A 16,581-nucleotide genomic window follows, 5' to 3' on the forward strand; every position below is an offset into this window, starting at 1 on the left:
AAGCTTCTTTTCCACAAGCTTCTCTAGTTTTAACTGTATATTCTGCTGTGAATTTTCCAAAATAAACTATATTTTCTCTATTTAATTTATTCTGTAAAGCATGAGGAATCCATGGTTTCTTTATATTATTACTTTCTGACAAAGTAATCTTTCCTTCCTTTTCTATTTTAGCTATTTTAGATCTTTCTATTAACACATTAGCTGCATATCCTGATGTGTTTTCTGTCTGTTCAAAAAGCTCATTAAAAGCCTCTAATTCCATTTCTGAATTAATTCTTCTGTTTCTGAAAAATGAAGTTTTATTCTAGGTATTTTAGTTTCTTCTATTACTATATAATCTTTGTTAATACAAAAATTCATCTGATCTAAAGTATTCATTCCTATTAACATTGTCTTATACATAACATCTTTTTCATTTTCTGTTTCTTCAACTAAAAATTCTAACTCTTTTGTTAAATTAGTATCAAAACTAATTTTTTCTATAGTTTTAAATCTGTGAACTGTTAATCCATCTTTATGATAAGAAATTAATTCTCTTTCTAAAGGGATTAATTCTGTTGCCAAAGATACATGTATATGATTATAACATGCTCCTGTATCTATTAAAATAACTCCGATTTTCCCGATCAACCATACCAACTATATGATCCTGTAAACGTTCTTCTGAAAACAAAATAATTGATTCTGATGAACTCATATTTTTCTGTAAAACTTTGTGATATGTTTTTGATTATGTTTAAAAACTTTCAATGATAAATGTATAGTTCATGAGATGTTCATAGATACTAAGCAAGATAAATTTATAAATATTCGTACCAGAGATCTTTGAAGCCTAATCCAACGCCCTAGTTCAAAGATCCTTAAGCCACTGCTACTTAACGTCCAAACGCCTAACGCACCCTTGCTAACGGCTCACGGACTTTCGCAATTTGGCAAACCTCAAAGGCGGGACTGAACTTTCTGCGAACGCTCCAGGATTGCTCTCCGATCTGGTTGAATACTTATAAACTATCTGCCTTTCTCTACTTAGAACACTCAAGAACTATAAAGAAAACTTAGCTGCTCATTTCTCAAAAAGACTTCTATTATATTTCTGTAAAAAATTTCGTGCCTCCAACATGCTGGATATCAAGCACTTATATAGAAGGGAAGAGGAATCTCCCCTTATGGCCCTAGGGCCTACATCTTTTACAAAGCTTACATCGCTTATCTGTCTTGATAAGATCGAATCCTCACGGATCGATTTACATACTGACACGTAGATAAATGGAGATTACATTATCTACTATTCTATCTTTCTTCTTTATTCTTGTCGGCTGTTGTGGTCCTCACATCTTGTCGTTTTCTGCCGACGAATCTTTCTCAATTATTGCTGACTTCGGAGTCTCTTGTGGGCTTTTTTCTGCTGGGCTTTCTATCTTTGGGTCCTCTAAACACATCCTGCATATGTGGCCTTCTGAATTGTAAGTCAATAATCGCACAACATCGGGTCGTGTCTTCATTGGACTTCTGTGTATACTCCATTAAGAGTATGAATCTGGTCAAGCCATCTAGAGAAAGCCTTCTCTTCATCTTCCGGGCTTGGTGTCTGTCTTCTCCCAAAGATAAACTGTTCTGGGGCCTGGTATAGTAGCTTCTTTGTGGATGGAAGCCTTACTAAATTGTAAAGATTTGCTGCGAAATATAGTTCATATATTTGACTGATAGAAAGAGGATTGTTTCCCCTGACATCTGTTCTTTCATTGAACTTATCCATTGCGTTATCTCCCCCTCAAAATTGGAAAGGTGCTGTTAAACCTCCAAATAAACATATGTTTATGAGGGTTTCGCTTCATATAACCTTTAATTGTTGACTGAAGCGCCTGGGTAAAATAACTGAAATCTGTTTTAATGGTGAAGTAAGCAAGGTGGATTAATCCCCCTTGGAATAACTTGTATAGAAGTTCACCACTAATCTCTGGCAAAGTGTTTACTTTGAATCCTGTTAATTCAAAGTACTGTGGGTAGAAGAAATATTTCTTATCTTCTTCACTGAACATCTGTAGACGATTGTAAAAGTCTACAAATTCTTCTGCTGTCAACCTTGCCTTTTTCTGTTTCTCGGAGATTGTAGGCACATTCATATATGATGGCCTCAAACTGTGCTTAAACTGCTCACTAAGATTGAGCACTTCCTTCTCCTTTGACTTCTTGATTGACTGGTTGTATGCTGTCTCAGCTTCTTCTTTGGTCTTGTATTCTTTATGAATACTGCCTTTCACTATGTGCTGTGCAATAGCATGCCAACTGTTGAAGATGCCTTTCATAGGTCCTGTAAACAAGACGTAGTATCCTTCGTCTTTTTCTTTAATCATCCTTTGTTCTTCTTTCTCCATTTCTTCGCATTCAAATCCTGTTTAGGACTTGGTTTGAGAAGAATCTCTTTCATCGATGATGCTATCTTTTTCTCTTCTATCGGAGCTCCTAGTGCTTTAAGAGCCATGCTTATTTCTTTCTTTTCCTCTGTCTTTTATCTATCCTGTACGATGGAGATTCTTTATTTCTTCATCTATCTCTTGATATCTATCTCTCACCGCTTTTACTCCATTCTCTTGTAAGGTATGCTATCGAGTTCTCTTTTCCTTTTACGTATCCGATCTTGAAACTATACCTGTCCGAGCTTCCAATTGCCAACTTAACAATCTACCTTCCGCTGCGAACAAAAGTATATCCGAGAAATCCCGTAGCATACTTTGAATCATGAAATATAGTGAACTCGGGCCGAGGTAGTAAATCTATTCTCCATTTGGTAACGCTTTAACTATAGCCAACACTTCTAACTCATGTGTTGTATAGTTCGCTCGCTTGCAAATGTTCCCGACAAGTACCGCATAAAGCGATTTTCTCCCGAGGGCAATCCTCTAAGGAGCCTTTGGATTTTTCACTGGATTCCAAAGTGCAATCGTTCCAGCAACCATCTATTGGCGGTTTTCCGTCCTTAGTATGGCAACTATTAATCATAACTTCTCGTTGGTTATCCTTTTTAGGATCGCAATGAGAGTTAAACTGTCTGTTTTGTAACTGTATATCTCTTTCGAGATTTCTATCAAGTTTGCCCTTTGGTTCAACAGAAAGAGTCGCACCCTGTGTTTCCCGTTGGCATCAAATAAATACGGATAGTCTTCCTTTTGGAAGTTATATAAATCCGCAAACTGTTTTTTATTCCTTTAAGCTTTAAAACTTGTTCTGTATCTTTTTCATCCCATTTCCATGGAACCTTTTCTGAAATCTTCTTTTGCAAATGTCTCCTTTCTCTAGCAAGTGATTTTACAAATCCTTGATCTGAAATATAATTAAAAACTCCTAAAAATCTTTGCAACTGTTTTCGATCTTGAATATGATCCGGAAATAGTTCTATCTTTCTAAAACATGTTTTGTAGTTTTAGAACTCCATTTTTACAAATCATAAACCAAGAAAATCTATTTCTTCTTTTGCAATCCGAGCTTTCTTTTGCTTAAAACTAAAAATTTTTGTTACGGTGTTGTAACACTTTCAAAACTGTTTCAAGGTGTTTACCTTTATCGCCTGTGGTAAAGACAAGAATGTCGTCTATGTAGGCAAGACAAAAATCTTCCATTCCTGCTAAGATGTTATCCATCCTTCTCTGATAAATACTTGGTGCCTGTTTTAATCCAAATGGAAGTACATTCCATTCGTAATGCTTCTGAGGTGGACAACTAAAAGCTGTTAATGGCTTGGTTTCTTCTGATAAACGCAATTGCCAATATCCTGATTTAGCATCTAATGAACTAAACCAATTAGCTCCTTTTATTTTTTCTAAAATATAATCCTTTCTAGGCAGATTGTAAGCATCTCCTACTGTCGCTTCATTCATCTTTTTATAATTTATTACCATCCTTCTTTTTCCTCTTTTTACTTCACTGTGGTTCTCTACATAGAAAGCTGGTGCTGAATGTGGACTTCTACTTTCTCTAATTAATTCTTTTTCTAATAATTCTTTGCATTCTCTGGTAAACTCTTCTACATCTTTATGACTGTAGGGAATATTATTTGGAACTTTTACCTCTTTGTTCGGGTCTTTTAGTCTTATGACTATTTCTTCTGTTGATCTATTAATCTTTTCATCTAAAGGATTTTCACTACAACATTTTTCTAACATTTCTTCTACGACTATTTCATCTATCCTAAAGATAAGCTTTTCTATCTGATTTAAAATTCTAGTATGATAAATTGGAATTTTTATCATATCTTCTTTCTGATGTATAGTCTTAGGACATCTAAGAGTTATATAATCTAAATACTGACAGAATGGGTGATATAATCTAAGAAAATTATTTCCTATGATTATTGGCACTCCTGAGTCTAGCTGATATATAGATGGAACTATAAACTCTTTTCCTTCTATATATATTTTCTGAAAGAATACTCCTTTTGTCAAGTATCTTATACTCTTATCCGCTATCCTTATCGCGAATCTTTTTCTTAAGTGTTTTCCAACACCGGTAACTGGTTTTCCTAAGCATGTTGATGCTCCGGTGTCTATATATGCTAAATGATTTTCCCATTGATTGTTACCTTTATATAGGTAGCGTTTGGGTTTGGTTTCTGATTCATCTGATTTCTAGATCTATTGTTCGTGGCGTTGTAGCTAGATTCATGCTTTCAAAGCCTGTGGGAGCTTATCTGCTCTTGCAGAATCTGTTTTCCAGCCTATAAACTTATAGATCTGATTCATCTGATGAAGACTCTTCTGAGGATGTTTCTAGAAGCTCGTAGACTTCTGAAATTTCTGGATTCATGTCTTCTATGGGTTCTAACTCATACTCACTGAGTAATTCTAACATTCTGACTTTTTCTTTTGACTGTTGTTGTTTTCTAGGACAATTATTGGCATAATGTCCTTCTTCTTGGCATAACCAACACTTACATGTCTTTTTTCCTTTCGGACAATACTTCTGTTTTCTAGTCTGCTTCTTCTGAAAGTACTTATTCCTATATTTCTGCTTCCAAGGTTTATAAAACCTTCTCTTTTTCCATTTAGGAAATTTCTTATACTGTCTATTTTTCTTAAATTGCTTTCTTTCTGTCCTGCAACCAAAGGTTAGTGGAACTATATTTTCACACCTTGCTTACTTCACCATTAAAACAGATTTCAGTTATTTTACCCAGGCGCTTCAGTCAACAATTAAAGGTTATATGAAGCGAAACCCTCATAAACATATGTTTATTTGGAGGTTTAACAGCACCTTTCCAATTTTCGAGGGGGGGGAGATAACAGTAAAGTCAGTTTCCACCAGTCAGTTTCAGTACGCAGCGGATAAGTTCAATGAAAGAACAGATGTCAGGGGAAACAATCCTCTTTCTATCAGTCAAATATATGAACTATATTTCGCAGCAAATCTTTACAATTTAGTAAGGCTTCCATCCACAAAGAAGCTACTATACCAGGCCCCAGAACAGTTTATCTTTGGGAGAAGACAGACACCAAGCCCGGAAGATGAAGAGAAGGCTTTCTCTAGATGGCTTGACCAGATTCATACTCTTAATGGAGTATACACAGAAGTCCAGCAAGACACAGCCCAGTATTTGTGCCAGTTATTGACTTACAATTCAGAAGGCCACATATGCAGGATGTGTTTAGAGGACCCAAAGATAGAAAGCCCAGCAGAAAAAAGCCCACAAGAGACTCCGAAGTCAGCAATAATTGAGAAAGATTCAAACGACAAGATGTGAGGACCACAACAGCCGACAAGAATAAAGAAGAAAGATAGAATAGTAGATAATGTAATCTCCATTTATCTACGTGTCAGTATGTAAATCGATCCGTGAGGATTCGATCTTATCAAGACAGATAAGCGATGTAAGCTTTGTAAAAGATGTAGGCCCTAGGGCCATAAGGGGAGATTCCTCTTCCCTTCTATATAAGTGCTTGATATCCAGCATGTTGGAGGCACGAAATTTTTTACAGAAATATAATAGAAGTCTTTTTGAGAAATGAGCAGCTAAGTTTTCTTTATAGTTCTTGAGTGTTCTAAGTAGAGAAAGGCAGATAGTTTATAAGTATTCAACCAGATCGGAGAGCAATCCTGGAGCGTTCGCAGAAAGTTCAGTCCCGCCTTTGAGGTTTGCCAAATTGCGAAAGTCCGTGAGCCGTTAGCAAGGGTGCGTTAGGCGTTTGGACGTTAAGTAGCAGTGGCTTAAGGATGCTGAACTAGGCGTTGGATTAGGCTTCAAAGATCTCTGGTACGAATATTTATAAATTTATCTTGCTTAGTATCTATGAACATCTCATGAACTATACATTTATCATTGAAAGTTTTTAAACATAATCAAAAACATATCACAAAGTTTTACAGAAAAATATGAGTTCATCAGAATCAATTATTTTGTTTTCAGAAGAACGTTTACAGTATCATATAGTTGGTATGGTTGATCAGAAAATCAGAGTTATTTTAATAGATACAGGAGCATGTTATAATCATATACATGTATCTTTGGCAACAGAATTAATCCCTTTAGAAAGAGAATTAATTTCTTATCATAAAGATGGATTAACAGTTCACAGATTTAAAACTATAGAAAAAATTAGTTTTGATACTAATTTAACAAAAGAGTTAGAATTTTTAGTTGAAGAAACAGAAAATGAAAAAGATGTTATGTATAAGACAATGTTAATAGGAATGAATACTTTAGATCAGATGAATTTTTGTATTAACAAAGATTATATAGTAATAGAAGAAACTAAAATACCTAGAATAAAACTTCATTTTTCAGAAACAGAAGAATTAATTCAGAAATGGAATTAGAGGCTTTTAATGAGCTTTTTGAACAGACAGAAAACACATCAGGATATGCAGCTAATGTGTTAATAGAAAGATCTAAAATAGCTAAAATAGAAAAGGAAGGAAAGATTACTTTGTCAGAAAGTAATAATATAAAGAAACCATGGATTCCTCATGCTTTACAGAATAAATTAAATAGAGAAAATATAGTTTATTTTGGAAAATTCACAGCAGAATATACAGTTAAAACTAGAGAAGCTTGTGGAAAAGAAGCTTTAAGTATAATAAATCAGGAAAGTATAACTCAGTTATTACAGAAGATAAAATCAGATCATAGAAGTAAAATGAGTTATATTCATATAGGAACAATTCAGATATTGTTAAAAAGTACGTATTTAAAAGGAATAGATAGTCCAGTACAGATAATAATTCTAGATGAAAGGATAAAACATACGACAGATAAAATAATAGGAGGAATTGAAGGAAATTTAGCATTTACAGCAGTAAAATTTGATGTCAATTTACAGTATGCTATACCTTTAAGTACAAAAAATTTAAGTCAGTCAGTAGGAATTATGTATAAATTCTTAAGAAAAGATTTAATGGATGAACAGGATGAACCTTTCAGTATAACATATGCAGTAAACTATGCTTTGACTAATAGTCATCATTCTTTACAGTTTAGAGATAAAGATCAGATAGAAATAGAACAGTTATTTGAAAATATTAGTACTAAAAAGAGATTATTAAAAGGGATAGGATTAAATTCTATAACAGATTCAAGAAAAGATAAGAAACCTTTATATATGAGTAAAACTATAGAAGCATCTACTAGTAAAAGATTTGAATCTAGAGAAATTCCTATGAAGAAACAGATAAAATATTTAATAAGCCAATCGGGATAAAACCCGATAAAATAGAAGAATATAAAAAGTTAGAAAATCAAGTAGAAAAATTAAGAAAAGAAGTAACAGCTATTAATGATAAGTTGTAGTGTGGCCTTGTTAGAGATTTCCGCCAGAACAAGTCACACCTCTCGAAAATTTTGGTATCAGAGCCCTAGAAGGAAATTAGTTTTTAGACAATGGCAGAAAATATAGAAAATTGTTTTAATAACAGAAATAGAATTAATCATCATTATTTAGAAACAAGAGACAGTTTAAGAGTTAATAATGGAAATTCATTAACTTTAAATAGAAAAATAGATATAATTAGACAGATACATTTAAATACCTTAGATTTAAATGAATTAAGTGAATATGAAAAAGAATTTTGTAGAAATCATATAATTAGAACAATTTGGGAACAGAATAAAAAATCTTACTCAGCACAGTTTTATTAAAAATGCAAGACATATTAAGAAGTTTGATAGAAGAAGATAGTAAAGAGAAAAGAATTCAGATAGTAAAGGAATATCAAACTTTACCCGATGAGCAGAGTTTAAGACCTATAGTACAAAAACCAGGAGTATCAGATTACCCAGGAATACCATATAAAGATAAAGTTATACAAATACCAAAAAACTTTGGAACAGGAAAATATCTTTTAGGAGCAAATCCAAATAAGAAGTTCAAATTCGGAATAGGAAATGCTATTCAGTGTAGTTCAAGCAAATTCGAATAATCAGACAGAGATTTTAAGTTACATAGTAACTAATCAGTTAAAAACAAATAATATATTTGAACAGCACTTTAGTAAAACTTTATTAACTAGAGTTAGTGAGCAATTAGAACAAAATAGAGTTAACATAAATAATACTATAAAAGAAACTCAGAAGGAAGAAGATTTAAGTTGGAAAAACTTAACTCAGGAAATAAACAGAGTAATAAATATACTTAATGAATAGAACAGTACTCAACAAAAAAGTTTTGAAAAAACTAATAAGTTAGAAGAACAGTTAAATAAGATAGAAAATTTAGAAGGAAAATTAGAAAAAGCTACTTCTAAAATAGAAGAAGCCATTAAAGAAATAAAGGCTATTTCAGAACAACTATGAGTGAAGATAAAGAAAGAATATCAGAAAAAGTTGAAAGACTTTTAAAAGAGTTTACAGAATTAAAAGAAATAGTTTTAAAACAAGAAAGGTACTTTATAAACTTAGAAAGAATAGGTTTTGAAAACAGTATAAATTCAGAATTAGAATATGGGAAAGCAGAACCTCATCCTAGTTATTCTACATGGAATAGAAAACAAACAGAGAGTCATCCGTGTTATCAAACATTAGGAGGACCATTTCCACATTTGTATCACACACAAAATCCACAGTTAAACAATATAACAGATATGTTAGCACAGATAATAGATTGTACTTGTTATAAAAAAGAAGAAAAACAAGAGAAAAAAGAACTTTCAGAAAAAGAAAGAAAGAAAAAAGAATTGGAAGATCAGTTAAAAGATTTACAAGATAAAATGAAACAGTTAGAAGAACCAGAAGTTCAACCTTCAAAAGATAAAGAAAAACACTCTCAATGTTTAACAATAGAAGATTTAGATAGATATTTCAAGAATTTATCTCCAGAAGATAGAGAAGAAAGAAAATACAGAAGATTCAGATTTCTTTAGAATGAATTCCGATATGGAATCAGTAATTACAGAACTAAGAGATTTAATATCTCAGATGAGAATTATAGATCAAGAAGAAGAACACCAGGTAAAGAAAATAGAAATAGATAAAAATGAAATTATATATGAATATGATACAGATGAAGAAAATGAAGAAAGAGAGTATCCAATAAAAGAAGAAGAAGGAGAAACTTCTAATAAAAGAAAAAGAAGAGATTTTAATTATAATATAGATGAATACATGAGGCAACAAGGATATAGCCAAAAGCCAGATAGAGAATGGAAGAGATACAATAGAAAAGAATCAGCTTTTACTCCAAAAGTTCTACCATCTACAGATATGTTAAAATTAGATTGTGCAAAGAATAAAGAGCAATTAATACTAGATTGGATTAATAGGACAGGGTTAACAACAGAATTAGACGGAGATATTCAGAAGTTAACAGCAATAGAATATTTGCGTTTCTTACAGTATAAAACTTCAGGGATAGTATTTGAATTTTTTATAGAATTTATGGATAATCAACAGAAAAACAGTTTTCCAATAATAGAGATAGCTAGAATAAATATTGAACAAAGAAAAACAGATTCAACAACATTAAATAGAGAATTGTTAAAATTAATGACAAAAGAATTAATGCAGCAATTTATAGGAATATCAGACTCAACAGAATCAGCAAATAAGATTTTAGAAGAAGCAAAATGGAAGTTAAATAACATACAGTTATGTGATTTGTGTTATTTTCATGAGTTTGTATGTCAATATGAGAAATATTATTACAGTCTCAACAGTTCAGATTATGATGCATACATAGAATTGTTTATCAATAAGATTCCTTATCCAGTGAATGTTATAATAAAGGAAAAGTATCAAGCTGGTATAAGAGAGAACTCAACTCCAAAAACCTTGGGGGGGGTTATAAGAATTGTAGATCAGTATATAGCAGAACAATGTTTACAACAGACTATGAAAAAACAGACTTATAGCGCAGTTAAATGTTGCAATAAGTATGAAAATATAGTTCCACTAACCTTTGGTTGCAGGACAGAAAGAAAGCAATTTAAGAAAAATAGACAGTATAAGAAATTTCCTAAATGGAAAAAGAGAAGGTTTTATAAACCTTGGAAGCAGAAATATAGGAATAAGTACTTTCAGAAGAAGCAGACTAGAAAACAGAAGTATTGTCCGAAAGGAAAAAAGACATGTAAGTGTTGGTTATGCCAAGAAGAAGGACATTATGCCAATAATTGTCCTAGAAAACAACAACAGTCAAAAGAAAAAGTCAGAATGTTAGAATTACTCAGTGAGTATGAGTTAGAACCCATAGAAGACATGAATCCAGAAATTTCAGAAGTCTACGAGCTTCTAGAAACATCCTCAGAAGAGTCTTCATCAGATGAATCAGATCTATAAGTTTATAGGCTGGAAAACAGATTCTGCAAGAGCAGATAAGCTCCCACAGGCTTTGAAAGCATGAATCTAGCTACAACGCCACGAACAATAGATCTAGAAATCAGATGAATCAGAAACCAAACCCAAACGCTACCTATATAAAGGTAACAATCAATGGGAAAATGCAGCTAGCATATATAGACACCGGAGCATCACTATGCTTAGGAAAACCAGATTTACCAGTGAACTGGAAAACACTTAAGAAAAAGATTGCAGTAAGGATAGCAGATAAGAGTATAAGATACTTGACAAAAGGAGTATTCTTTCAGAAAATATATATAGAAGGAAAAGAGTTTATAGTTCCATCTATATATCAGCTAGACTCAGGAGTGCCAATAATCATAGGAAATAATTTTCTTAGATTATATCACCCATTCTGTTAGTATTTAGATTATATAACTCTTAGATGTCCTAAGACTATACATCAGAAAGAAGATATGATAAAAATTCCAATTTATCATACTAGAATTTTAAATCAGATAGAAAAGCTTATCTTTAGGATAGATGAAATAGTCGTAGAAGAAATGTTAGAAAAATGTTGTAGTGAAAATCCTTTAGATGAAAAGATTAATAGATCAACAGAAGAAATAGTCATAAGACTAAAAGACCCGAACAAAGAGGTAAAAGTTCCAAATAATATTCCCTACAATCATAAAGATGTAGAAGAGTTTACCAGAGAATGCAAAGAATTATTAGAAAAAGAATTAATTAGAGAAAGTAGAAGTCCACATTCAGCACCAGCTTTCTATGTAGAGAACCACAAAGGAAGTAAAAGAGGAAAAAGAAGGATGGTAATAAATTATAAAAAGATGAATGAAGCGACAGTAGGAGATGCTTACAATCTGCCTAGAAAGGATTATATTTTAGAAAAAATAAAAGGAGCTAATTGGTTTAGTTCATTAGATGCTAAATCAGGATATTGGCAATTGCGTTTATCAGAAGAAACCAAGCCATTAACAGCTTTTAGTTGTCCACCTCAGAAGCATTACGAATGGAATGTACTTCCATTTGGATTAAAACAGGCACCAAGTATTTATCAGAGAAGGATGGATAACATCTTAGCAGGAATGGAAGATTTTTGTCTTGCCTACATAGACGACATTCTTGTCTTTACCACAGGCGATAAAGGTAAACACCTTGAAACAGTTTTGAAAGTGTTACAACACTGTAACAAAAATTTTTTAGTTTTAAGCAAAAAGAAAGCTCAGATTGCAAAAGAAGAAATAGATTTTCTTGGTTTACAGATTTGTAAAAATGGAGTTCTAAAACTACAAAAACATGTTTTAGAAAAGATAGAACTATTTCCAGATCATATTCAAGATCGAAAACAGTTGCAAAGATTTTTAGGAGTTTTTAATTATATTTCAGATCAAGGATTTGTAAAATCACTTGCTAGAGAAAGGAGACATTTGCAAAAGAAGATTTCAGAAAAGGTTCCATGGAAATGGGATGAAAAAGATACAGAACAAGTTTTAAAGCTTAAAGGAATAAAAAACAGTTTGCCAGATTTATATAACTTCCAAAAGGAAGACTATCTGTATTTATTTACAGATGCCAACAGGGAAACCTGGGGTGCAGCTCTTTACGCTGAACCAAAGGGCAAACTTGATAGAAATCTCGAAAGAGATATACAGTTACAAAACAGACAGTTTAACTCTCATTGCGATCCTAAAAAGGATAACCAACGAGAAGTTATGATTAATAGTTGCCATACTAAGGACGGAAAACCGCCAATAGATGGTTGCTGGAACGATTGCACTTTGGAATCCAGTGAAAAATCCAAAGGCTCCTTAGAGGATTGCCCTCGGGAGAAAATCGCTTTGTGCAGGTACTTGTCAGGAACATTTACACCGACAGAACAGAACTATACAACACATGAGTTAGAAGTGTTGGCTATAGTTAAAGCAGTTACCAAATGGAGAATAGATTTACTACCTCAGCCAGAGTTCACTATATTTACAGATTCAAAGTATGCTACGGGATTTCTCAGATATACTTTTGTTCGCAACAGGAACGAAGGTAGATTGTTAAGTTGGCAATTGAAGCTCGGACAGTATAGTTTCAAGATCAGATACGTAAAAGGAAAAGAGAACTCGATAGCAGACAGTCTTACAAGAGAATGGAGACAGTAAAGAAGCAGCTGAGAGATAGATATCAAGAGATAGATGAAGAAATAAAGAATCTCCATCAGCAGATAGATAAAAAGACAGAGGAAAAGAAAGAAATAAGCATGGCTCTTAAAGCACTAGGAGCTCCAATAGAAGAGAAAAAGATAGCAGCAGCAGCACCAGCAGCAGCAGCAGCACCAGTAGCAGCAGCAGTACCATCAATGAAAGAGATTCTTCTCAAACCAAGTCCTAAACAGATTTGGTACGAAGAAGTGGAGAAAGAAGAACAAAGGATGATTAAAGAAAAAGACGAAGGATACTACGTCTTGTTTACAGGACCTATGAAAGGCATCTTCAACAGTTGGCATGCTATTGCACAGCACATAGTGAAAGGCAGTATTCATAAAGAATACAAGACCAAAGAAGAAGCTGAGACAGCATACAACCAGTCAATCAAGAAGTCAAAGGAGAAGGAAGTGCTCAATCTTAGTGAGCAGTTTAAGCACAGTTTGAGGCCATCATATATGAATGTGCCTACAATCTCCGAGAAACAGAAAAAGGCAAGGTTGACAGCAGAAGAATTTGTAGACTTTTACAATCGTCTACAGATGTTCAGTGAAGAAGATAAGAAACCTTTATATATGAGTAAAACTATAGAAGCATCTACTAGTAAAAGATTTGAATCTAGAGAAATTCCTATAGAAGAAACAGATAAAATATTTAATAAGCCAATTGGGATAAAACCTGATAAAATAGAAGAATATAAAAAGTTAGAAAATCAAGTAGAAAAATTAAGAAAAGAAGTAACAGCTATTAATGATAAGTTGTAGTGTGGCCTTGTTAGAGATTTCCGCCAGAACAAGTCACACCTCTCGAAAATTTTGGTATATCAAACCATACTATAATCATACCCTACTATTTCCTTCACATAAAATATTAATCATTCGAATCAAAATATCAACCATGCACGTAAATACAATCCATATTATAATCATACCATAATAAATAACTAAATGAATAAATAAAAATATATTTTTACTTTTACGGGACGAGTGGCTCAGTAGAACCCTAACCCCAAATTCTAATAGCCTTTCGGCTCTCTTAATCCAACAGGTCTGGCGCCCAGAGAGCAAGCTCGATCAGGGTCCTTACCTCCAGCCTGAACACTTGAATTCCAAATAAGCCGCCTAAAAAGCATTGCTCGATCGGGGACCTTAACTCCCAGAATCAATCGAACTCGTGAGAGCAAGCTCGATCAGTATGCATAAATCCATAATAACCTTATATCCATGATCATTACCGGCAAGACGCTAGTCCTCGATGTAACCCATCGGCATGTTCTACAAGCCACATTTCCCAAATCGCAATCACCACATTTAATAAATATTATTGTCTAAAGAAGTCATTCAACTATATCAAAATAACGATTAACAATTTTAAAGTAAGACATCATGCAACTCATGTGGAAAACTAATAATATTTGATATTATTATAACATTACTAATAATAATATTCATATTATCTTCAATAATTAATAATCCAAAGAAATTATTTACGTTGAGATATTAATAACCATGTTAAACATAAACTTCCAAAATAGCATATTAAGATCGGACTTAGCAATAGTGCAATGATTAAATGACTTTAACTCACGGGATTGGCGACCTCCTAGCTCTCCCGGTTGGAGCGAGAACAGATCAATCTAGTCACGGAAAATAATTTATCAATACGCTGAGACAATCGATCATTAATCCTAGGTCTAGACTCCTAGGACTGACTGTCTAAGAATCTCGACTCGGGAGAATTCTACCGAAAATCCGGCAGAACCTCCCCTACAACACGAACATTAACCCCCGTAAAAACGGGTCCAGGACCTGCCAGGAAAACACTCCAAATAACCAACAATTAAAACAACAGGAGTCGGGTCCCCAAACTTCAATATTTCCCGACTCCGCCACACAGCACAAAATACAAGGCAGGCAACTGACAGACAATATTTTTTGACTCACAATATCATCAAATACACAATATAATCCAATAGACACAATTAAACCAAGAATTTCTAAAATTAACGGGCCAAAGAAAATTACCGAGACGCTCGATCGCTCGGTCGACTCGCCTCCAGCCGCCGGAGTCCGATCGACGATCCGAACACACCATCGGACTCACAACGACGCGCTGATGACGATCCCTGCTTCCGATTTTCCGATCTGACACCCGATCATCCGGAGAGATTTGCGGACGATCTTGACCGTCGATTCACAAACGAAGCCCGATCGCCACGAAATCAGTGCCATCGCGAAGCTTGAGATGAGGAGAGTCGGGATATGTCCTCCGATCGTCCATCCTCCGCCGGAGCTCGCCGGAAAAGCCCAAAAACGCGGCTGCCTCCACTTTCTCTCTCCACCGTGAATCTCCGATTCCGGCCACCACTGTCGACACCGCTGCCGCCAAAACAAAGCCGAGGCCGAGAGGAGTCGATCGGCACCAAGATCAGCGACCACCGACGCCGGAAACGCCCGCACGGCGGCAAAGAAGCTTCGGCCATCTTCCTCCTCGCGCGAGAGCTGCTGCCGTCGCCCGCTGGTGCCGCTGCCGCTGCCGCCGCTGACGCCTGCAACTTCGCCGGCCAGCCCCGCACACTTCCAAAGCCGCTCCGACGACGCACGCCACCGCAGCTCCTCCTTCTTCTTCGGCTCTCTCTCTCTCTCTCTCTCTCTCTCTCTCTCTCTCTCTTCCTTCCCCGACTTCCATTCCTTTCAATGTCGACATTTGACCCCTGAACTTTTCCTTATTACAATTTGGTCCCTCAACTTTCTTAATTACTTACAATTCTATCCTACAGAATTCCAATTTGACCCCCAAACTTCTTTTTAGCCTTTCAATCAAGCCCCTAACTATTTAATTTGGGCCAAATTAGAATTACTGAAAATACACAATTACAAAAATACCCCTGACCGACATATTTATTTACAAAAATACCAAGCTCACAAATTTCCATTAAAACCCCATAAAAATAACATTATACTTTCAATCCTTATTCCAAAATAAATTTCCAATTTAGTACTAACACACAATTAAATTAAATAATCAATTTCCAACTTAAAATTTAATACTACTAATCAATTATAATACCAATTTTTCCAAAATTCTTTTATTAAAACATCCTTTATAATTTCTTCCAAAAATTTTCAATATATAATTTTACTTATATAAATATGCATTTGGGAAAATTTTGAATAACCAAAATATAATCATTTCTCAAATAATTTACTTGAATAATTTCTTAAAATTTCAAACTAATTAGGTATAGAAAATAACTCATTTATTAAATATATAAAAATTCCGGGTGTTACACTATCGTAATTATTTTAATTATAAATAATAATATAAATTCAATTTATATATACAATTTAATAGATTTTTTAATATTTTATAATTATTTAATAAATTAAATATTTTTGATGTATTTATTTATTTATTTATATTTTTATATTTTATTAATACAATAATATAAAAATTATCAATAAATTAATAGAAAACTATATATAAACTTGAATTTTACGTGTCAATAATAATTATATATATCAAAATAAAAAAATTATATGTGTCAGAATATAGTAACACATATCAAATTTTTTTTATTAGACTAGATACATGTTAATATTTTTTTGT

General features: G+C 33.6%; 1 protein-coding gene across 1 annotated transcript; it reads left to right on the forward strand.

The window, feature by feature from the left end:
* The first annotated feature begins 8,651 nt into the window (after positions 1-8,651).
* LOC125370031 lies at positions 8,652-10,759 on the forward strand. The gene has a single exon (XM_048373607.1). The coding sequence runs from the start codon at positions 9,347-9,349 to the stop codon at positions 10,757-10,759; it is 1,413 nt and encodes a 470-aa protein (XP_048229564.1). The 5' UTR covers positions 8,652-9,346.
* Positions 10,760-16,581: the final 5,822 nt, after the last annotated feature.

Source organism: Ricinus communis, chromosome 5 (assembly GCF_019578655.1).
Source record: "Ricinus communis isolate WT05 ecotype wild-type chromosome 5, ASM1957865v1, whole genome shotgun sequence".
Taxonomy (NCBI): domain Eukaryota; kingdom Viridiplantae; phylum Streptophyta; class Magnoliopsida; order Malpighiales; family Euphorbiaceae; genus Ricinus; species Ricinus communis.

Bases quoted from the DNA above. Each gene is read 5' to 3' on its own strand.
- LOC125370031 (XM_048373607.1), top strand. From the start codon at position 9,347: ATGAATTCCGATATGGAATCAGTAATTACAGAACTAAGAGATTTAATA.